The sequence below is a fragment of the Ochotona princeps genome, chromosome 12 (assembly GCF_030435755.1).
Source record: "Ochotona princeps isolate mOchPri1 chromosome 12, mOchPri1.hap1, whole genome shotgun sequence".
Classification (NCBI taxonomy): domain Eukaryota; kingdom Metazoa; phylum Chordata; class Mammalia; order Lagomorpha; family Ochotonidae; genus Ochotona; species Ochotona princeps.
Genome location: NC_080843.1, coordinates 54,032,583 through 54,057,070, shown reverse-complemented (window position 1 = coordinate 54,057,070; position 24,488 = coordinate 54,032,583). Strand labels below are relative to the sequence as shown.

General features: G+C 35.8%; 1 protein-coding gene across 1 annotated transcript in view; it reads right to left on the bottom strand.

Annotated features, from left to right (window-relative positions):
- TRPC4 (transient receptor potential cation channel subfamily C member 4) overlaps positions 1–24,488 on the bottom strand; it is a 173,467-nt gene that overhangs the window by 14,605 nt on the left and 134,374 nt on the right. The window contains exons 5-8 of the mRNA XM_004577508.2: positions 20,135–20,274; positions 8,420–8,733; positions 3,566–3,761; positions 464–658 (exon numbers count right to left, since the gene is read on the bottom strand). Coding sequence (XP_004577565.2) covers positions 464–658; positions 3,566–3,761; positions 8,420–8,733; positions 20,135–20,274 — 845 coding nt within the window. The remainder of the gene's footprint in view (positions 1–463; positions 659–3,565; positions 3,762–8,419; positions 8,734–20,134; positions 20,275–24,488) is intronic.

Here is a 24,488-nt window from a genome sequence, read left to right as displayed (position 1 = left end):
TGTTGACATGGAACATTTAAGATTTAAAATCCATTGGATCATTTAACTGACAATTTTTAACAAGCATAGCAAGCTCTGTGCAGGGATCTAGAAATATGAGGTGATTAAAACAGAAGTCTTCTGCTCATAAAACTTATAATCCAGAGAGAGAAACAGCGAGTCTGAAATGACACAAATGACCTGCTGTTAAAATTCTGAGAGCGCCAGAAGTCAAGGAATAAAGAGACAGAGATCTGGTTATTTGTGAGTCAGGGAAGGATATCAGGAAATAGGTGCATGGAAAAAAAATCCTCGTTACTCAGACCATTCTTTCGCCATGGCTAATGTGTGAATAAATATTCATGAGAGTCCATAAAAACAAACAAAAACAAACCTCAGTCTCTGAAAATGTCCAATGAAAATACAAAAGGATCCAAATGCACTGTAAAAAAATAAGCACAACAACAGCATGCTGCATTCTTACCCCTATGGTTCCAAAACTTTCTGGCTTTCTTCTCATCTTTTTCTTGCACAGATGAGTCCATATCCACTTGACCAGGTACCAGAGGGACTTAGGGCTCGGGATGACATTGAAGGGAGTAGGGAGAGTTCCTCCTTCTTCAAAGTAGCTCATCCAAAGCTTTGTTCGAGCAAATTTCCACTCTATATCTGCATGGTCCTGAACAGGAGAACATGACAGCTACTGACAGGTTTCCTAATTAACAAGGCAAGATCAACCTCACGAAGAGTCTGTAGCCTGCCTCTGCGTGGCTATTGGAAGATTAATTAAATTGCTTACCAAAGCACTCTTAACTCCTGGAGACAGCTATCCACACACTTCAGGAAGTGTCCCACCCTGTCACCAGGCTTTAAGCCACTTTCCATCATTCTCTCTTCAGTGAAACAGATATTCACGGTAATAACACATTAACGAGATCACAGAGATCAATTATGAATTTACCATGATTCTGCATCTCCAGGGCTGTATGGTCATGTTAGCTCAGTTTTCTCACAATTCAGGTCAGAAACATGACTTTAGGTTTTATCTTATGTAGGTGGGTGCTACATTCACAGACACATAAAAAGCCTTATTTGGAATTTGTGTTTATGTTCAGAATTTTTTTTTTCACTTTCAGATTACAGTCAGAAGCTCAGAGATAAATCACTACAACAAATGTAGAATAGGATCTTCCTGACACAGCATCTGAACCTTGAAAAAACCTTGACCAATCGTCATCAGATAGAGTGTAATTACTTTTTTTTTTTTAACCACAATCTGAAAGATATTTCTCTATCATTTGTACTCATCCATTTTATTAGACTGGAAAACATTTCTTTTTCTTATATATAGTACAACCAGTCACATCCTAAATTGGTTGTAAATCTGATTTAAAGCAGAAGATCTGTAAGGTAGAGGTTGTAGAAACTGTATTTGTCAATGAGTAATTTTACAAAAGGGATCCCAGATCTTGGAGTAAGAGTACCGATCGTAAGACTTTGCTTCATCTTAATGTGCCTGAAGCGCTGTGTGCTGATGAATACATTTGTTTTGCAGATATTTCTCCACTGCACAATGCTGATTTGGGGTTAGATACCAGACAGCACCTTAAACAAGATACATCACAGCTGGAAAATCATGGCCTTCATTGCTGCTGAACAAATGTTTGATTTTATGGATTGCCCTATAGAAACAAGAAAGCCATTTTGTCCTCTTTGTTTCTCTCCCCTTCTCTCCTTCCTTTTATTATGTGTCTTCTACTGTCCTTTTCTTTATAGATAAGCTTATAGCTTCTGCAACTGGGGGCAAAAAGTGTACACTGTTTGTTGCAATCATGGATAATATTTCTTAATAGCTTTAGTCAATAGAAGAAACAGTCACTTTCACAAAGTGTTGAACTATGAGCTATGACTGATACTCTGAGACTCACAAATTAAGGGCTATCTTGATGATTATATTCTCTTACTGAACAGATGCTGCCTTTGTTCGTGGGTTGAGATTCTGACAGCATCACTAACAGCCTATATTACAAAATTTGGAGAAGAAAATTCATAAACTGATGATGACTAAACCCATCTTTAATTGCCCAGCTTCCATTTGCAGTATAATTTTCTTAAAGAAATTTGGATATTTATTGCTTTATAAAAATCCCAATTATTGAATCTCAACTGAACTTGAGCTGTGGTTATGCAACAAGGTGGAGGAATCCACCATGGTGGGAGGGTTTGGGGAGGGGTGGGGAGAACCCAAGTATCTATGTAACTGTGTCACATAATACAATGTAATTAATGAAGTTAAATAATAAATAATTTAAAAAATCCCAATTATTGGCAGCTTTTTAATATCTAGCTTGATAATTATAGGCTTTGTACTTTTTTCCAATTACTGTTGTCCTGGAAAGTGGATTGTATTTTTGAAATACACTGGCTAAAGGAACTCAACTTTTCTTATAAATATACATCAACAATCTATAAAATACTCAATTTGTAAATGTTTAAATGAAGCACCATTTATCACAAATCTAGATATTCACCTTCAAATCTTTTGAGAAAGGTATATTCAGAGGAGCTGCTATGGATTGGAAGTATTATAGCTTGTAAATAGTTTAAATAAAAGTAATCTGTCATATTTATGCAGCTTTTCATGCAATGACCGATGCCTTAAAAGAAAATTTGCTTCCATGAAATAGTTTAAGTAAACTTCAGAGTGCTTCTAATGAAATGATTACCAGTAAAGTCCCAACTATAAAATATATTTGCAGTTGCTTACAGAAAAATGGAGTCTAGGTATACCAGATATTACTTGTGTAAAAGATACTTATGGATGTGTCAATAAGTATATTTCATTATCTCATGAATTTTGCTTTATGGCCATATTTATTGGTCATACATATGTGTCAGTTTATAGACAAACTCAAGGGCTTAAAAGGCTTTGTCCATGGCTGTATTTTTGCTCAATAAATATTGGTTGCAAGAATAATACATTTAGCTAAGTGTTTTAGATTCCAAATTTTAAGTCAATACAGAATGTACTTTGTACTTTTTACAGAATTTGAGGTTTCTATCCTGAATTTTTAAAGAAGTGATAAACCATAATTTCTGTCCCCCCCAACCCATCAGATTCTACTGTTGGCTATTTTTTTATATGTTGTCAAGTTGACACAAGTTTGCTCATACTAAGATGATAGGTTAAAGGGACAGAGATGATGCCAAAACAGATGAAGACTGCACTGAGAGCTGCCTGTGTGGGTCATACCTCCTTCTGGCTTATTATAGTAACTGACAGCCTGGAAAGACAGATTTAGCTTATGGTATAATCCTATGAAATGGTAAAACTAGATTAATACTGTGCATAGTTATCTATGCTATAATATTGACCTGAAATATTAATTTAACAGTGTATACAATAGTCTGATGATCTCATCAACAGGCACTATATATGGTTATATTTATCTATTATCTATCTATCTATCTATCTATCTATCTATCTATCTATCTATCTATCTTTCCCATGATAACAAGGTGGAATAGACTAGAAATAAAATATTCTAGGTGAAATATTGAATTAAAATGAAGTTAGTCAACTTACAGCAATAAGTTGGTAAGAATTGTTCATCATAGCTATCAACATGTTGAGTAGGACAACCAAAGAGATGACATTATATGTCCCAAACATGGTGGCACCAACAAACTCAGTGAATTCATGCTGTGCTTTGACATTGGTCACATACAAATTGATGAGCCCAAATATTGACCAAAAGAGGGATTGAAGTGTCTCAAATAACCTATAATAGAGATAAAATGACACTAATAGTTATCTGAAAAGAAACATTACAAAGTAAAAACATTAGAACTTAAAGCTGTTCTATATATATTCATTATTTAAAAATACATATTAATTGCAAAAAATAAAAGCTCAAAGCCACTTTCTACAAGGGTTGGAAGTAATAATGGATTTTGCTTTCTCAAATGGTTGAGAAAAAAAAGGATGGTGATATTTTGTGACATGTGAAAATTATGTAAATTTAAGCTTTAATATGATAAAATTTTGTTGAAGAAAGTGAATTCTTTACCTGATTTTTTCTTTTGACATATGAGGACTTTAAAAAATTACTGTAGTACTCCACACATACATTAACATTGTCTGTAGCGCATCCTCTAAGATTGTAAAGAATCCCAGCATGCTTAGACAATCAAATTTTATGTGGTTTTTTTTTTTTTTTCGCCTTAAGAAACATTTTATTCATTTTAGCCAACGAATGAAAATCTTTCGGTTTTATTAAAGCTGAAATTCTCTTAACTTGTTCCAGGAGATGAGGCATATGAATGACAATTAAAATCTTTTTATTTTGGTGGGATTATTATGTTGCCCTAATATTATATAATACAGAGATAGTAGAACTTTAACATTCCTTCATCCATGGGTAAAGGTTAAATAAAAAAAAAAAAAAACAAACTTTTTCGTATCCATCATGATAACTTAAGAAAGCTGGATTTCTTTCTTTAGGGAGATAAGCTTTAAATTGGTATCATATTGTGGGAGTAAGTGATTTATATTTTCTGCCAGCTCCCAGCCCAGTGATATTGATCCATGGGAGGAATTTGTAGAGAAGTGTTCCTTTTGGAAGTCTCTGGAACTCTTCACCCACTACCTCAATGATTTAGGTCATCATGATGACACAATTCAAAGAGGGACACTTCATGTGAGGCCAATGGTCTGGAGTGAACTTTCTAGGAAACTTAACCTTAGAAATATCAAGATAATCAAGTAGGTTCCAAAAGGGCTGTGGTTACAGTGCTATGATAGAGTTCCGGTGGTTGAAACTATAAAAGTCAATGATTTGAAACTTGTGATTCAAGCAGTACCTAACTGAGGATGGAAAGGCATGCCGTAAGTTAGCAGCGAGAATGCAGTGACAGTGGTGGGGGTCACATCCTTGCTGATACAGAGCATCTGGTTCACTCCTGCTCTCCCTGCAGCTAGGACAGTCCCTGCGGTCTCTGCTTGCTAATGACATCTCTTGCTCAGTCTCCAAGGACTTTGCATGATTTTTGTTAAAAACACTATTTAATTGAAATCAGCTCCGTCTTTCTGGATCTTTTTAGCAAGAAGAATCTAGTCAAATACGCCTACATTGACTCTAAACATTTAATTTTATCCAATTTATTACTTTCTTTAAAAAAAAGCAAATAATTTCATGTTTACATTGAACAGCTAGTTAAAGCTGTAAGAGAAAACTAAAGGATAAATGTATTTTGCAGCAGATTTTTTTAAATGCATAGGTTTTTTTTTCATAATATGCAGCTTCCATCAATTTTTTGGAGGTCCTTTGCATTAGCTTTCTAAAACAGATGGTAGAAACCATTATCATAAAATAATAAGATCAGTTATTACTGATGTGGTCACATTTTGTCAGATTCAGGGTCTTGTGTATTATGTAAGAAGGTAGCGAATCATTTCTGATGAACAAGCCATGTAACAAATCCCAATCTGGAGAGTTCAGTCTGGTACACCAGCCTGAGACAAAGGTCATTGAAAATTCTTTGGAAAATTCTCAGGAAAAAGTAAATTTGGTCATGTGTTCTTTACCTTTAAACTTTAAACTTCTAAAGTTAATGATATTGCCCTTTAAACTTTAATTTAAAATAATTGTGTTCTGTCTTTCTGAATAATATGTTTTTTCACTGTGAATACACAAATATGATTCAATTTATTTTCTGCTGGAATTAAGCGGTTTAGAAAAATGACAAGTTAAATAATATGTTATATAATAGATTATATAAAATGTTATCAACATAAATCCCATTGCGGTTGCTATTTGAAATGCCCAAATACAATAATGACGCAGAATAAATAATTTGCTATGGTTGAACAAGACTTATATGCTTCTTTTTTTTTTTTTTTGTTGTTGTTGTTATTGGAAAGCCGGATATACAGAGAGGAGGAGAGACAGAGAGGAAGATCTTCCATCCGATGTTTCACTCCCCAAGTGAGCTGCAACGGGCCGGTACTGCGCCGATCCGATGCCGGGACCAGGAACCTCTTCCGGGTCTCTCACGCGGGTGCAGTGTCCCAAAGCTTTGGGCCGTCCTCTCCTGCTTTTCCCAGGCCACAAGCAGGGAGCTGGATGGGAAGTGGTGCTGCCGGGATTAGAACCGGCGCCCATATGGGATCCCGGGGCTTTCAAGGCGAGGACTTTAGCCGCTAGGCCATGCCGCCGGGCCCCAAGACTTATATGCTTCTAACGAAATTAGAGACAGTTGTAAGAAAACGTTTGCAAATCTTTTAGCAAAATATTTGTTGACTAACATGAAATTTTAAAAAGGGATTTCAGTGAATGATATTCTGTGATTATCCATAGATTTTATTCTTTCTTTGACTTTCTTTTGAGGGATGACTCATTGATAATAGTTGAAGAGTAATTTCAAGTAGCTAAAATATATTTATATCTCAGGTATACTCAGATCTTGATGTCAAGGTATGTTTATACAAGAATCATTCTTTCCTTAGCTGCTTTTTTTTTTTTTTACACAGGCAACGTAGTTTATTAACATTTCATTAGTACTCTCAAATCTATGGAGAGTAACATTGTCTATATCTTTAGCAATATTTGATTATTTTAGTTGTCAGAATATCTTTATGGAGTAATGTAGTTTTTGTCCTATGGATGGTGTTCCTAAAAAAAGTATTATACCATCTTAGGCGATACTTGACATACAACCTGGGTTGAAGACTAAGAATTTCAGTAGGTAGAAGCTTTGCCTTCCTGAGGATAACATTTTGTGGGCTGCCATTTGAAAATATATTCCCACTGCTACGCTTTGGAATGAGTTAATCCTGTGGTTAGATGGTCACAGCTAGAGAAACTGAGCAAGTAAAAAGGTAATGTATTTCCTAGTTGTAGTTTCCCTCTATCCATGGGACTAAAATAAGGAAGGAACACAAATACAATGCCTTTCTTAACATTTTACATTTAGTTTGAAAGATAGAAGACAATATTAGAGCAAGTAAATTATGGTGTTATTGGTCAGTTCCCATAATTAGGAATACAGCTCCAAGAATGGGACAATACATGTCACACGGCAGAGCCCTTCTTTCCACAGAGAGCCCTGTATCAGTATTGTTAACTTAGCTTTACATGCAGTGAAATTTCATTGATTAATGTTTGAAATTGTTTAGGTGAATGTAGTTCTTCACATGTTATGAAGAAACAATCTGAAGTGTGAAAAGAGAAGTTTCCATTTGTGAGGGACGGGGGAACACAGTGAAACTCAGAAGTCATAGATGACAGTCGTGCGCACTTGCAGATCATGCAGATAGGGGAACTTCCAAAGCGAGTGTTGGAAACAGGGCTTGGAAAAGATAGAATTGGTGCATCTTTGAACAAAAGTCTTACAACCAGGATTTTTCTCTGAAGATGAAATGGCAACAGACATGGATGAGGCAGTGTTGGCAAGTAGTTTGCAAACAGGCTATGCAGAATAATCAGGGAATTGTGTTAGGTGGAGCTGAAAAAGCTCTGGGTCAAGCACCCAGAGAAATAATTTGGAAAAAAAAATGGATGTGGAATTAGTCAGGAGAATTTTAACAATAAATGACTAGTTTATGTGAAATGGTTGTTTTTCTTAAAATTATTCTGCTCTCTTGTATTACGCACAGATCTCTGATATTTCATAGATAAGGTTTTTAAATATCACCCAAAATGGTGCCATGTTCACATTTATTCAGTAAGTAGAGCAAAATCACCTAGTTTTTTTTAATTATCTGGTAACTAGCCATCAGTTTATCACAATGGGAAGAAAATGAGCATGGATAAGGAGAGAGATGTTCCATGAAACTGCCCAAGTGTTCAACACGGTGCTCATAGGGACGTGTGACTGATAAACATGAGCATGAAAATTACCATGGCTTCACAATGAATCTTCCTACTGCTTATACAGGGGCATGGAAAGCCTTTTATACAGAATAACACGAGTACAGGAATTTTAGGTTTCCATTTTGGGTATTTTTAGATACTTACATTTCCTTTGTTGGGAACTAGAGAATAGAGAAGACATAAGATGGGACTGCAGTCTTCAGGAAACCATGGGAACATGCTGAAATGAACTTAGTTTTTTAATATGATTGATTTTACATATTTTATATATTTTAATGTATGTATACCTAAGCTATCAATAGTATATTTTTCCCCACATTTTTAAATGGTATGAGGTCATTTTAAAAAAATGAAGTTACTAAAACTTAAAATAAATATACCAGGTATTTCTTTAATATCAAAGGATTTATTTCTATTAAAAGACATGTTAATTCTGTTTTCTGCATTAAGTATAATTTTAATTTCCAGTTCCTTTGCAACCATTTGTCATGAGTTTTTCAAATTCATGATGTGGGACATACCAAATTCTCCTCAGTGTTGCCTATAGAAACGTCTGCTGTACTTACGTTGAAAATGCATTATTCTGCTTTTCACATCGTATGCCTTTGCAGCTTAACCCTTTTGTTTCTTCATAATAGAAGTACAATTGATTTAGGCCATTTGCAAATGCTAGCAACACCAGGCAGTATATGAACAGAAACTTCAAAATGTCCAGGAGCATTCTTCCCAGAGATATTTGCAGAGGTCCCAGGTGAGAATTTGCAGTAAATAGTGAGATCAGACGTAAGGAACTGAAGATGTTTGCAATAGCAAATAAAGCCTCTGCCACAAGCGTGGGATGCCACATGTCCCAAGATTCTCGTGGATTTAGAGCACTGTACTGGAGAGAAAAAAGAGAGAGTAAAATCTACACATAGGTATGAAAATATCAAGTTCAAACCCACAACACTTTTTAAGTAGAGATAACACAACAGCGTCCTTTCAGAAAGCTGATGTTCTTCATGCATGTGACAGGAACTTAAATCTACAGAAACGTACTAATTTATCATTCACGAGCTTTGTTCAGGTTTGCCCTGTCACTTATGATTCTGTGAATGTATTGTCAATAAATTTTAAAGAATTTTTAATGGCATTTAAAAATTGAAAATATCATGGAAGAAGTAACGTTCAATCTTATTTTGAAGGAAGAGCAGTATCATGATAGCAAAACAACTGTTATAAAGGAAAATCATTATGGTTTGAACAAATTAATAAAATTATGCAATTTCACACACTTGTCATTTCTAAAGGAATATGTGTAGAATAGATAACTTTAAAATTAATGAAGTAGAAATTTGCTGCTGTGGGAATAGAAAAAATGATCACTCTGGGCATAATTATCAGCCTTTCTAGTTGTCTGTACAACGTGACTTAGATATCATCGTAGTGGACACCAAATTAGCAAAAATTTGTCATTAATATCTAAGAAAATGCAATTATCTGAACATTATCTTATATAAATATGTGGCTCAAAACTATCTGTTGCATTTAAGTTTGATTGGTTATTATTTACAGAGTAGGATAACTTAAAATAATAGCTTTTAATTGCTGATACTTGACTGGAGTTTTGTACTGTGGTGAAGCCACTAATTGTGAAGCCAACATCTCATATCAGGGCATCAGTAAAATCAGGGATATTCTACTTTCTGTCCAACTACCTGCTGATGTGCTGGGAATGCAGAAGTGGAACGTAGCTGAAGCATTCAAGATGCTGTGAACCATGCGGGAGACCTGGGTGGAGTTCCTGGCTCCTGGTTTCAATTTGGCTCAGGCTTAGATGCTGTGATCATTTGAGATGGGAGCCAAGAAAAGCTATTTCTCTCTCTCTCTTGCTCTCTCTCTCTCTCTGTCTGCTTCTTTCTCTCTCTCTCTTTCTCGTGTGTGTGTGTGTGTCTTTCTTTTTTGCCTCTACCTTTCAAATAAATTACTTGCTAAGAAAGAATTATGGATACTGAAGGGCTCAGCGAAATGAATCTTCGGAACTACCAAGGTAGGTCTATATTCTGTTATAAGAGGAGTCAAATATATACTGAAATATTGTAGCATGTAAACCTCTGATTAAATCTGTATTAGAATTCAATAATATATGGAGTACTTTTATTCATACTTACTATTAATGACATGTCTAGACAACACAATCTTTTCCCTAATGATCATAGGGAAAACAAAGAATATTCTATTGCTGTATAAAGCACATCAGAATATTTTCATTCTTTTCATATTGCATTTTGCATCAAAGACATTTACATATGTTTGTCAATTATTTCTCTCTGATTTCTATTACACTTCCCTTGGCAGAAAACAAATCGCAATGTTCTTATCCAACCTTCAGACCCAGGCTTGACTGACAATTTAAAACAATCAAGTTTGAACAAGAAGATTAATTTCTATTTTTAAATTTTGATAAATGTTCTTGAACATTCCCACGCACAGTTTCAGCATAAAAAGCTAACAAGGGAAGATGCAAGAAGAAAACAAAAGAAAGGCTTTTTTTGCTTATTTATTGTAGTGAGTTTTGGAGTACTTGAAGTGCCAGATACTGTCTGCTTCATTCACTTCCTATTTCATTGATGGTAGCTTCTCGAAAGTTTAGGTCACATTTAATCCACTAACTTAATTCCTTTCTTCACTTCTCTTTTGATAGACACATGCATTCAAGTAGAGAACAACCCTGTCTTTGTTGATAGATAATTCTATTTCGTTTTTCTTATCTAACATAGCTTAGAATACATCTCACAATGTACAACCTACAGGGCAGTAAGCATTGCTATAGATCCTTATCCTTAACTTGCCGTGATGTTTGAAAGGATGCCAAGTCTACAATGAGTGCTCGACAATATTTTTTTTTCCTGCCAACTAGTTGTAGCTGACCGAGAAACGAACAAGCAATAGTAATAATTATAAAGAAATCAAAAACACTAACACAAAGTGGGGTAGGAATGGAGGAAACAAAGGGACTAATAAATACTTTCTGGGATTTAGGGAGCTAGGAATGGGCAGAGATGACATGTTTTCAAGGCTTTCTGAGTCATCTGAATCTGTGGCTTATTCCAAGTGTCACAGCCCGGTCAGAGAAGCTGGGTGCAGAATCTGTCTTGACTTTGTGACCAAATGCGGATGTACTTTGGACCTCCCATGCAGAGAGCTTTTCTTAGTCAATGTTGCCAGCTAGGTCTCCAGAAGTTATGAGAGGAAGATTTTCCATTTCACAAATCATAATACGCTAGATTCTGTCCTGTATAATTGAGTAAGTTGGATTCAGAGTCTGGCACTTCTGTTCATTGCTGGAAACAGTGCCACATGAACATGTTCATAGCACATACAGTGAAGGCTTACTGGGCACAACATCACTGGCATCTGGGTTAATGGATGTTTGGATAGCTAACAGTCTTTGAAAGTCAAAGACAGAGACCTCCCAAGAGACATAGAAATAGCTCCCCTGGAGCCATCTGCTTACATTCTCAGGATAATAAACCTCAGGAGAGAATTTATTTACTTTGGAACGTAAAGGTCTTTCTTTTCCAAGGGAAAAACGGATAGCTGGCTCCGCTGCACCATATAAACTTGGAGATTCTCAATTTCTGAGTGCCTTTGCTGTGGAACCAGCCCCTGTGTGTGCGGGGTGCATCTGGTTGTCGGCTTGTCTCCTTCTGCAGATTGGAGCATGGGGATTTGGTGCTAACACTGCAACCCAAGTAAATAATTTGACTGTTCTCTGATCCAGAAACCTCATTTTCTATCAAGGATAAACAGAGACATAAACATTGAATAATTATCTCTTGGTTCTTTCTGTTCAGTTTTCCTTTTGAAATTTTCCAGTCACTCATATAGAATTTATTTGCATTTTTACCTAAAGTCACTTTACCAGGTAGTTTTGAATAGTCTTAATGATCCATGATATCCTTTGGATTTTAAGAAAAGAACTGTAAATATTCCTTCATTAAATTTTTTTTCCGCATCCATGATCAGAAGTCAAAACATTAACTTGGAAAGTTTTCTTTCTCTCCTGTGTAAAAATGTTCACTTTTTCAGGTCTGTGTAGTGCATGGCATTGCGCTTTTTGTTTTATGATCACCTGTTATGTGATTACCTTGTTTTACTTATGTCTGCTAATTTGATAGCAATATGATCATGATAAAATAATAATTCTTGTTACCTCTCTATATTTTTTAAAACAAAAAATTGTTCAGGTTTTTAAAAATATATGGGTGTGGGATAATTTATTCATGTGTTTTATACTGAAACGTTAAGTAAAAAATTAGCAGAATAAACATGTACACCAAATGAGCAATAGTTTTGGGAGATGTATGCAGATATTATATTAAACATACCTCTGCATACAGGTATTATAAAACACAAGTGATATTTATGAAACTGTGATGCAATTTTCAAAGTGATAAACAAAATGACACAATAAAATTTATAACACAGTTTCACAGTCTGAAAAAAAAAATGTTCACAATATCCATACTCATTTCTATCCTTGGATGGTGGCATCCCCACTTTTGTTTTGCCCATTTATAGCATTCTTTATAGGCCTCTTTATCTTACCCATCTAGTAAGCGATATTTTAGTTTTTCACATTTTAATTGATATATAATATTTGCACTTATTTAAAGAATACAATTTTATATTTAATAACTTATACACATGAGAAGAGATAAAATATGGATAACTTGCATTTTCACAGCCTCACATATTATTGCTTCTATGTCTTAAGAAGTTTTCAAACATTCTTATTAATTATTATAAAATACTCGTCGATTAAAGATTAAAAGTACCCAATTGTGCCCTGTAAATGTCCAATCCCCTTTTCAAGTCTCTTTTCTCATGCTACTCACTTTCGTTGGTTATTTCCCATAACTCCAGTCCTAAAAGTTGAATCCCAAATACACACACTCAACCCAAAATTCTCACCTTGTAATTCTTTTATATTATATTGGGTTATGGACTTTTCCACTGTAATATAGATCAGAAGCATCACAATCTCATGACCTGAAAATGGAACTCTTCACTTTTTCATCCTCAATCTGTTCCATTGATGCCTTCTGATTTCAGAGAATAGGAATCAGTCACTTCAATCCGTGTTTGAAGTTTATCCTAGAGTCTTCTCTTCCCAAATCTGAGCCTGCAAGCCCAGTTCTCTTATGCTCATATACTGCTGATTGTTCTTGATTAGGACACTCACTGAATCAGAACAGTTTCCCTATTTCTTAGATATTACTATAATAGCTTACTGAGTTCTCTGTTGACCTTAAACTTTACTATTCCAATCTTCTATTTCCTTTAGAATGATTTTTTAAATGGAATTAGTCACATCATGTCACAGGCTTTTAATATTCTACAATAATTGTATTGTCTGTGAGACAACATTCCAATTTCCCGACATGTGGCATGAAGCCTCAAGAATCTGTGTTTTCACTTCCTTTTAAGACTCATCTGTGGGGCCCAGTGTGGTAGTCTATTGGCCAAAGTTCTCGCCTTGCACCCCCAGGATCCAATATGGGTGCCGGTTCTAATCATGGCACCCTGCTTCCCATCCAGCTTCCTGGCTATGGCCTGGAAAAGCAGTTGAGGATGGCTCAAACCCTGGGGACCCACCACCGTATGGCAGACCTGGAAGAAGCTCCTGGCTCCTGGCCCCTGGTTCCTGGCTTTGGGTCGGCTCAGCACCTGCTGTTATGGGCACTTGGGGAGTGAATCAGTGGATGGAAATCTTCCTCTCTCTTTTATCCTCTCTGTATATCTGACTTTCCAATAATAAATGAAGAAATCTTAAAAAAAAAAAAAAAAAGACTCTCATCTACTTGGTTCCTAACACTCAACATTTTAGTTTTGGTAGTTCTCCAAATGAACCACTTATTTTTACCAAAATGCTTTTCAATGAATATTCCTTTCTCTAGAATGATTTTAAGTTCTGATTGTCTTGACTCTTTGGCTGTTTGTACTTTACAAATAAATGTTGCATGAAGTTATAGTTCTTGGGGCTACAATACAGAAAAAGGGCCTGAAAACCATTATTCAAGTATTGCCAATCCTTCCCTTGAGATGTTCTTTCTGACCAAACTTGAGTAAACACTTACATGGTGCTTACCAAAGCTGTTTGTTTCATGTTGTAGAAAAATCCTTAAATGAGAAATAAAGAGCAGTTCTAGTCACATATTTGGAGTTTTCATGTAGTAGTCATCAAGTCCTCTTTCTCTAAATTATTTGCTTTTTGTTTATACCTACATTTATCAGGTTTTGCCCCACATCTTACATTCTATTCTAATTCCTTTTTAAAGAACTGCTGCTTCTGTGAACACATAAAGTTCATAGGCACATAGAACATGTACCTTTGGATCACTTGTCAATGTTTCATGCAGGGAACTGTGTCTAATGCACTTTTTCAGTGATGGGTTTTGAGTGGAGTATTTTCTACTTAAATGCTCACAAAACACTCTAGTTAGAAGAATCCTCGACAGGTTCAAAGTTGTTGTGTTTAAAAGATACTCGAAAAATGTGGCTTGAAAGAACTGGAATACATAGGGTTTAGGAAAAATACAAGGATCTAAAGAGAGGTAGGAACCAAGCATGCCATTCTTAGCACAGGTAAAGAGAAATGAGTAATAATGTTTTATCATATTTTCTTGAATTTATGAAAATATGTTAGCTCATTTTTATGTGTTGTACAGTCTTATGCATGGTTACAAAAATAAGCAATTGAAATGAGTAGAAAATATGTAAAATGAAAATGCTTGTGAGATTTAATAGAGACCAACACTGGTTTTAGCATAAAGTCTTCAGAAAATTTATAGAAATGCGTAGTATTGAAAAAGTATACATGAATTACAAAACTTTACACCAAAATAAACTTAATATTTAACTCAATTTTCCACTATTTGAAATTCCTTCCTATTTCGTTTTCTATAAATTTGACAAATAATAAAGTAACGAATGTTATTAGGCAAGCCTATGAGTTCTGTCTCTATTAGATAGTTCTCATTAAATGAGTGTATTTAGAACTGTACAACTCTTTGCTTTAAGAACTATAGGATATATCAGAACATTCCATCCTTCATCATTTGTAAAATGGAAAAATTATTTATCCCTTTTATATCTGACAAATGAAGTCATTGATAATCTATACGGCTAAAACCTTTTACAAGAGTAAGTTCATATTAAAAAGTCATGACTTTGAAATAAATGTTCTGTTATCATAATTTTGATTATTCAAAATAATTTCAATTTCCTATTCTTAAATAAGAATAGGAAAATATAGTAATTTCTGCCAAAGGATTTGAAATACAACTTCTCCAGCTACAAAGGGGCTGGGTAATATTTAGCAATGAGGCTGTATTAATGACTAAAATATTATTATTGTCCCTATGGGCAGCAGGTTCTGATTAAACAATACTTCATGCATAGTGAAAAGAGGGAATGATTAGAAAAATTCCCTCTTAAGTATTAGAAGCCAATTTTTAAAAATCTATAGTCCATGATCTGTAAAATGTCAGTAAATCAAAAGTATTTCTAAAAGACTCACAAAAACTAAAGGGAAAGATACTGATATCACATAAATTATTATTATATATATTTTTTTCTTTTTCTTTTCTTTTTTTTTTTTAAAGATTTTATTTTTATTGGAAAGCCAGATATACAGAAAGGAGGAGAGACAGAGAGGAAGATCTTCCATCCCATATTTCACTCCCCAAGTGAGCCGCAACGGGCCGGTACACGCCGATCCGAAGCCGGGAACCAGGAACCTCTTCCGGGTCTCTCACGCGGGTGCAGTGTCCCAAAGCTTTGGGCCGTCCTCGACTGCTTTCCCAGGCCACAAGCAGGGAGCTGGATGGGAAGTAGAGCGGCCGGGATTAGAACCGGCGCCCATATGGGATCCCGGGGCTTTCAAGGCGAGGACTTTAGCCGCTAGGCCATGCCGCCGGGCCCAATTATTATTATATTTTTTATTTGCACTTTATAATTTGTTGCGTTTATACACAACTATCCAAAACAATTATAGCATGTGTATATTTGTGTGTGCCTACATGTCTGTGTATAGGAACTATTTACTGATTTAATGCCCCAATACATTGTGATGTTTGATTATTGTATGAATTTCAGGGTCCATATATTGGACCTCTCCTACTGCCATGTGAATATATTTAGATAAAGTCCTTACAGGAAGCAGTTAGGTTTAGATTAGCTCATAATGGTGGCACCTATGAAAACAGCAGCAGTGAATTGACATGCGCTCTCTCTCAGTGCACCATGTGAATGGATTTGGTTCTATTCACATATAAGGAAGATCTTGCAAAATACCAGCAGAGGCTCACTATCAACCTTTTCAATTTTGCCCAAATATGATACATAAAACTGTCATCTACCATATTATAAATACACATGTATCTCTCTGTCTCTGCCAATTACTTGATGGGCGGGCCTCCATCTCAGCAATTTTTGCATTCCCAGTCACCTGATCACCAGTTATTTTCTGTGCTCACTTCTGTAACACATGTACTAACCCTTCCCCGACGTGCTCTAACAAACAAGATTGATCAAGTAGGCTGCTTGATCCACATAACTTTTATTGATTGAATAAAGCATTTTTGCAAGAACCAGATAATAAAATGAATCATAGACTACTACAATTTCATCTGAAAAACTTGCTAGAACAAAAATAAAGATACACAGTCTTCAACAGTTCTGGCTCTTCAGACAATGCAACTGAAACTTAGATTAAATAATTTGTCTTGAATGACACAGATTCAACATAAAAAATGGTAACATAAGACTGGCCACATGAATAAAAGCACCAACAACACTTGTTGGCGAGGTTGCGGGGAAAAGGGATCCCTACTCCACTGCTGGTGGGGCTGCAGGCTGGTACAGCCTCTATGGAAATCAGTATGGAGAATATTCAAACAACTCAAATTCAACATACCGTATGATCCAGCAATAGCACTCCTAGGAATATATCCAGAACACTTGTTTTATGAGAAACCAACATGCACTCCTATGCTCATAGCAGCACAATCAGTAATGGCAAAAACATGGAAGCAACCAAAATGCCCATCAACAGAGGATTGGATAAGAAAGCTATGGTTCATCTACTCCATGGAATACTACTCAGCTATTAAAAAAAACAAAATGCAGTTCTTTGTGGCCAAATGGGCCAAACTGGAAACCATAATGCTAAGGGAAATGAGCCAATCCCAAAAGGTTAAATACCACATGTTTGCCTTGATTTAAGATGATATGATGTTATGTATAACATGTTATGTTTTGAATGTTATATGTTGTGTATAAACTAAAATTGAAGTGTAGGTGAGGTGGTCACAGAAGGTGACTGGTAACTCGCATTTACTTTTAACATATTGGTTACTCATTACTATGTCAATTAATTCCATAATGATGTAAATTTTTGCTGATGGTATGTTGGAGCTTTCAATTGACTGGGATGATACTCTGCTGGCTCTGTCTTCAGACCAGAGAGGGTATACCTAAGAAGCCGTTGAACTTGACTGGACAATAAGATGCTAGACTCTATGTTTGGTATACGCTTGCAATGGGGGAATCTCAACTGAACTTGAGCTGTGGTTATGCAACTAGGTGGAGGAATCCACCATGGTGGGAGGGTTTGGGGAGGGGTGGGGAGAACCCAAGTATCTATGTAATTGTGTCACATAATACAATGTAATTAATGAAGTTAAATAATAAATAATTTTAAAAAAATGGCAACATAAAAAAATGGCAAGACCTCAAATTACTTTTAAACTAAAAGTGAATGACAAACTATAGTATAGGCAAAGGAAAAAGCAAGAACAATAAACTCAGTATATGAAAAAGGAGACCAGAGTAAAATAGCAGACAGGCTTGTGTTGTGGAACACAGGTGAAACCACCAATGGCCATGCCAGGGTCCTCTATGATCACCAACTTGTGTCTTGGCTACTTGACATTAGAACCAGTTCAAAGCTAAGGTCCTAGGGTTTGGGCACCTGTGACCCACATAAGAGAACCACATGAAGCTTCTGGTGCTTGGCTTATGCTTGGCCCAGGGCTCACAGTTTCCACCACCTGGGCAGTGAATTACTGGGTACATGATGTCTCTTTCTCTCTCCCCCTGCTTTCAGTCCCTTCCTCTATTTCTGGAACTCTGACCTTCAAATAAACAACTGAAAAGAAACGAAAGATCTCTAATAATGAGTGCTTACTCTATAACAGTCTCATTTTTAGTGCCAGCAGTGTAAATGAGAAATACTTATTTTTCTAACCTTATAAATTAGCTAAAAAGTTAAAAAAACAAATTCAAGGTCATTGAGCTAGTGATAGAATAAAGAGCTGAACCTGGTAAACATTACTGTAGTGTTCATGCCATGAAGCGTAACTTTGCTACTGACTAAACGCAATTGACTAAAACAGAGATATTTAGAAAGAACAAGGCATAATTTGTACTTATAAATTCATAGCTGAGTTCATATGATCAGTGGGAGTTAAACAAAATGCATATTTCCTAAGATTTCCTGTTCCTTACGTCATCATCATTTGTGAAATTTGTGGTATGGTACAGAACTCCATATTTATTTATTCCTCTCCTATTCCTTCATGACTGGGGATGAGTGGGTTTAATTCTAACATGAAGCCTCTCAGTTTATAAAGAACAGCTATTAAGATTTCAGTGTAAAATCATACACATAGGATGTTTTTGTCTGACAGCTTTGAGACAACCATCCAAAAATCTGCACTAGTTTGAATCAGTGGTCAGAACACAACAGAAAAAGTAAATACATCCCTTATATGCATTACTTAAGTACAGCAAATATAGTTATGAATCCTAGCTTCAATACTGCTTATGAGAATTAAATGCAAGACAATCCTTTTGGATTCACTTCCACAGCTCTCTGAGCAATTCAGTTCAACAGGATTATTCAAGACAATGTTTTTCAAAATGCTTTTCCTTAGATCAGTTGTATCTGTATTACCAGTGAGTTAATTAGAAATGCAAATGTAGGTATTTTTCTACTTTTCCTATATATACATATATAATTATGTATGCATACATATGTGTGTGTGAGTATTGGTCTGTGTGTAGCTTGCTTATATAGAGAAGATAATTACAGAGAAGGGTGTTGGCCAACTATGCAATTCAAAATAGACTTCCACTTTCTACATAGAGATATAATCTCATTTGATAAAGTTACTAACTTCTGCTCTTAATAAATTCTTCAAGATTGCCAATGTCAATGCATATGAGAAAAAATCTTGAATTTTGTTTTCACTTTTAATGGAATTGACTGAAATTGATTTTGCTCGTTTTTTTTTTTCCTCTTGAGAATCAAATTTAATTTAACGAATTCTGAAAAGCATAGTATTTCTAATTTTGGGCAATTTTGATTCTATCATGTGAATTTATACGAAGAAACACAGGTTGCCATTTTAAGACACTGGCTAGGTGAATAATTTTTCTCTTTCATGTTAGATCTTCTCTTTCATGGTAGATCTTACATGTTAGATTGTTTAACTGCATCAATTATTCATATTACACTCCATTCTATACTCTGATATTAATCAATTTAGCAATCATTTGAATATATTTTTCAAAAGAAGAGAAAAAAGAAGTACGAAAAACTGAAATATACAAGGAGAAAGTATGTTTATCCTTGAAAATTCTCCAGAACACAAAATAATCTTAATTTTTGTTGCAGGAAGAAAATGTTTTATGTCGATTCTGTGACACTAGATAAGATTGATGGTGTACAAAATCTGGAGGAGTAATGGGTGTGTGAGACTTCAAGCAATGTCACGCTGAATGAGATGAAGAGAAAGAAATTATATTCTGCTCTAATTATATCAAACTATATTAGGTAAACTGAAATGATCATTTCAGTGCTTTGAATAAGTAATATTTTGATCTACGAAATTATATCTAACAGTTACAATATAAAAATAGGTTTTTACTTGCAAGAATTGAAATGGTGTCTGAGACAGAATTTCATTAGAAATAGAAAAGATTAGACAAACAGCAAATGTGAACATTTTTGAGGTATCATTCTATCTTTACAGAAGTCAACTGGGTAATAACTTTTACACATTAATGAAAACGTCTTTGGAGGCTATAGAGCATGGTCCATCTATATGTAGTACATATATATAATATCATAAGTTGAAGCACTAGACAATTTCATTTAAAAAAGAATCACAATCATGGGAATAGTTAATTTTCAGCTCTTATGTTTTATCAATGATTTAAATAATAATTACCTTTACAAATGCAACAATTTTCAAGGAGATGGTCGCTAAGTATAAAGAATTCATCACAAAATCCATCAGATTCCACCAATCATGGATGTAATCTTGAAGTCCACCATCCCACATCTGTTTAATTTCTCCCCATATAAAGCCTGCAATTACAAAAATATTCATGGTAAGTGTGATCTGCAATAAAATCACTCAAACTGAAAAAAACTTTCATAATCATAGATCTTACAGCAGGAGACATTGTAGTTATACTAGAAGCAGCATCTATTTTTTATAGATAGTTATAATTGAGTCCCAGCCAACTTTTAAGATTTTCAGGACACTAAAGCTAACTTTGTAAATGCCATTATTCTCTTTGATCCATTGCATAAGTTCAGAGCAATGTGTATTTTAAATTAAATAATTATTTATTCTCATACAGTTACAACATCCTTTTGTAAGAAAATTCTGTAAGATATGTTGTTCTCCCAAGTTAAAATGACTCAAAGATACATGAAAGAAAAAAAAATGTGTATCAATCAAACAACCGATTTTAGATGATTAATCAGGGTGCCTTGTTACACTTCTTGAAGCAAGAAATCCTTTGAAATATCACTTTTCATTAATGAAAAAATGACACCAATATTCATGATAATTTATTGAAGGACCATATACAGAGCCATATATTTGAAGCTATATCTCAAGAAATCCTAATTCCTTTTCCTTTATCATGGTCACAGTTTTGATAGGACGTTCTTCATTTTCAACATCTAAGGGCACTTAGATGTAAGATTAGGCTGACTATTCCGACTGGTACAAGCAATAATTAGAGTGGGTAAGGGTTGATTGGGCTTTGCCACAGCATCAGATGGCAGAGGCTGGCACTGGAGGCTAATTCTGTTAAGTTAAATGCCTGAACCACCTGGAGAGTGCATAATCCAGAAGTGGGAGTGGCCTAGTAGGGAAATAGTGGGCACCTCCCTCTGGGTTACCACTCCCACTGGAGAGCACAAAAACCAGGACAGGGGCAGGGATGGCTAGACAGAAAGGCACCTGCCAGTACGTGTGTGGGCTGGATAGCAGGTTGGTTGGGTTGAACTAGGCTTCAATGCCTATTGACATGTCCTAGAGGTAAATGGGATGTGGGACAGACTGAACAAGTCTACGGTACATACTGGCATGCATGGGAACCAGGGTAGGGAGCAGGTCTGGTGGGGGTTAAGGGGAGTAGGCCCCACTAGGCTGCAGCTCCCACTGGTTTGCCTGAGGGCCAAGTATGAAGTGGGCAGGATCGAGCTGGACTGCAATACCCATTGGTTTGCGTGGAAGACAGGGCTAGAAACAGAACTGACCCAGCAATTGCACTGACCAGCATGTGCGTAAGCTGATAGGGGCGATGGACTGTGCCAGACACTGTACTGAGAAGCTCACACAAGAATCATGTTTTGGATCATCTCAGATGAAGTTTCTTTGGAGATCCTTCCAATTGAACTGGTGATCTCAGAACCCCAACCATGAAGAGACTATATCAGCCAGTGGATTCTGAAAAGCTTTCATCGCAATTGGAACTGCAAGACTGGCAGCAATTCAGAACTGTTGAACTGTCAAAACTTTTTGAGCAGGACCCTTGAAGGATGCCTCACATCAGGGACCTGGGATGGGTGGGAGGCTGGGTGGAGCTTCTCCTTTGTTTCTCCCCTGACCCCAGATACAGGGAAAACAATGAAATTAGTGTGGAAACAATGGTATTACCCACTTTCCTGTAGCCCTTGACCTTTTACAACTAAGTAAGATTATTTAAAAATAAAAAAACCAAAAAAAGAAAATATTAGCGTAGATGAATATTTCAATTCTGTAAGCTTACAAATTTATGACAATATTTTATAGCTTAATGATGAGAGAAAAATATCTAGAACTGAAAATTATAAAAATCATAAGTATGATAATGGTAATCAAGACTATAAAAAGGCATGAAAAAAGTATCTGCTGAGGATAAACAAAATTGTGAATAGAATTACTTTTACAGTAAAACTAAGAAAAAGTCAAACTATAAAAATCATAACTTGGCACTTGTTTATTAGACAGAAGAAATCAAAGAGATCAATTATGGACAAATAATGTTCTTCCAGAAGTTAATATCGTGTAGAGAAAGAGACACAGTCACGAACTGTAGAGAAAGAAGAGCTCAGAAAATTTTTATGATAAGTTTCTAAAGACCTAATGTGAGACAACATGGGAGAAGAGGCCATGGAAGCCACAAACTTCAGTGGAATTTCCATCAGTTGTCTGATCTTCTCCATGGACCCTGGCAAGCCAAAGACAAAGATTATGGTGCAAACCTGAAGAAGATGATAGTTTGTTTCTGTGTATCAGGCATAAAGGTACACCTCTTTCTCCTTCTGGTCTTAAATATGTGTCAATATCTGTAGAGATCTTATACCTCTAAGGGAAGGATAAGGCAATTTGTATAAACAACTTGCAAGATTTGACAGCCATGGAGGCAAGAGTTAGGTATCACTGAGCAAACTGGTATGCAAATCAAGGCTGTTGTGACTTTGGCCAGGGTATCAGAAACTCTTCCTGCCCTGTCAGTACTAGGGTGGCACAAAGCAATAACCAAATATGAAACTGCTGAAGAAAGTACCAAAATGCAGGTGGAAACTTTCAGAAATACAAGCGACCCGGGAATGTCCAAAGCTGTGGGCAGAGCAACAACAATGATAACCATCTTTTCCACCCAGGCAGAAATGTATAGTGTACAGAAACTTCTTATAGCAGCAGCAAAACCCAAACCTAACTTAACTCCCAACAGAACAGGTTTATATAATTTAATGATATAAAAGAACCTAACAACACTATGTAAAACCTGACTATGACAAAATACATCAAGTGTACATGAAGATTCACCCAGACACATCACACTGTAGACTCCAAAACAAGATTCCACACACTGATACAAACTGAAGTCAGGCAAGGCGAACCTAATGAATGCAGTGTAAATAATACATCAAAAACATGTGTGAAAAAAATCTTCAAATATTTTAGGATACTTCTAATAATTGTTGGGTCATATATGATTTTAGCATACATAGAAACCCTATTTTCCTACAGTGAGAGTTTTTAAACTTTAAAAATTTTAATTTTTCCTACTAACCTGGGTACTTCTTAGACTGCATGGACAGGGCCTGGCGTGGTGGCCTAGCGGCTAAAGTTCTTGCGTTGAATGCACCATGATCCCATAAGGTGCCGGTTCTAATTCCAGCAGCTCTGCTTCCTATCCAGCTCCCTGCTTGTGGCTTGGGAAAGAAGTCGAGTACAGTCCAAAGCCTTGGGACCCTGTACCCCTGTGTGAGACCCTGAAGAGTTCCTGACTACTGGCTTCAGATTGGTGCAACACTGGCCGTTGCAGCCACTTGGGGAGTGAATCATTGGACAGAAGATCTTCCTCTCTGTCTCTCCTTTTCTCTGTATATCTGACTTTGCAATAAAAAAATAAATAAATCTTTAAAAAAAAAAAGAATGCATGGACAATGATAGCTTACACAAGAAAACTAAAGGCCAAAGAGGCAGTGTAACTAATATTATGATACCGGTTACTGCAGAAACCAAGATTGGATACAAATATTCTAAAGGCAGTGTGCTTGAAACACATTATCTAAATTTGATGTTACCTAAGAAGCGATAAAACACCCTATCTTATTTTTGATACTTCACAATGTCATTTATTTGTCTTGTCTTGATTAAAATTGCCCAGTCCCAGACATTAAAATGTGTGTATGCACTCTTTGATCACAAAAAAAGTGCATTGAAAGTTTAACACAAGGCACAATGAAAATGACCAGGTTATGTCAGATGAATGAGGTGCTAGGCTCAGGTAACCAAGCAGCTCTGTAGCTTTGCAGAGTAGTCCATTTCTCTGGGTTTTTGGTTATCTTACTTCATTTAAAGAATACAGGAATACAACTCTGGTCTAAGAATTCTGTAGTGGTCATCATGGCCCTATATTCAATAGAGATTACTCCATTGAGGCAGAGGTTCCAGTCCAGAGCCTGAAATGCCTTCAGTTATACTCAAACAAAATTTTCACAAGGCATAGAAACCTTTGTGATGTCCAAAGTTAATACTGACTTGATATATGTTTGACTCCATTGCTTTCCAATTTATTTGTATTATAAAGTAAAATATAAAGAGCCTGCCAATCAGACCATTATGTTTTATTACTGATAACTTGGAATATCTCTGCATTTGCTTCTTTGATGCTGGGAATTCTGATCAGATTAAGCCATCAGAACATCTAGCTTTAATTATGGCATGGGGGAATTATGTAGAGGAAAAGGGTATTTCAGCTAATTGCGTTAAAGCGCAGGAGAAGAGTTGT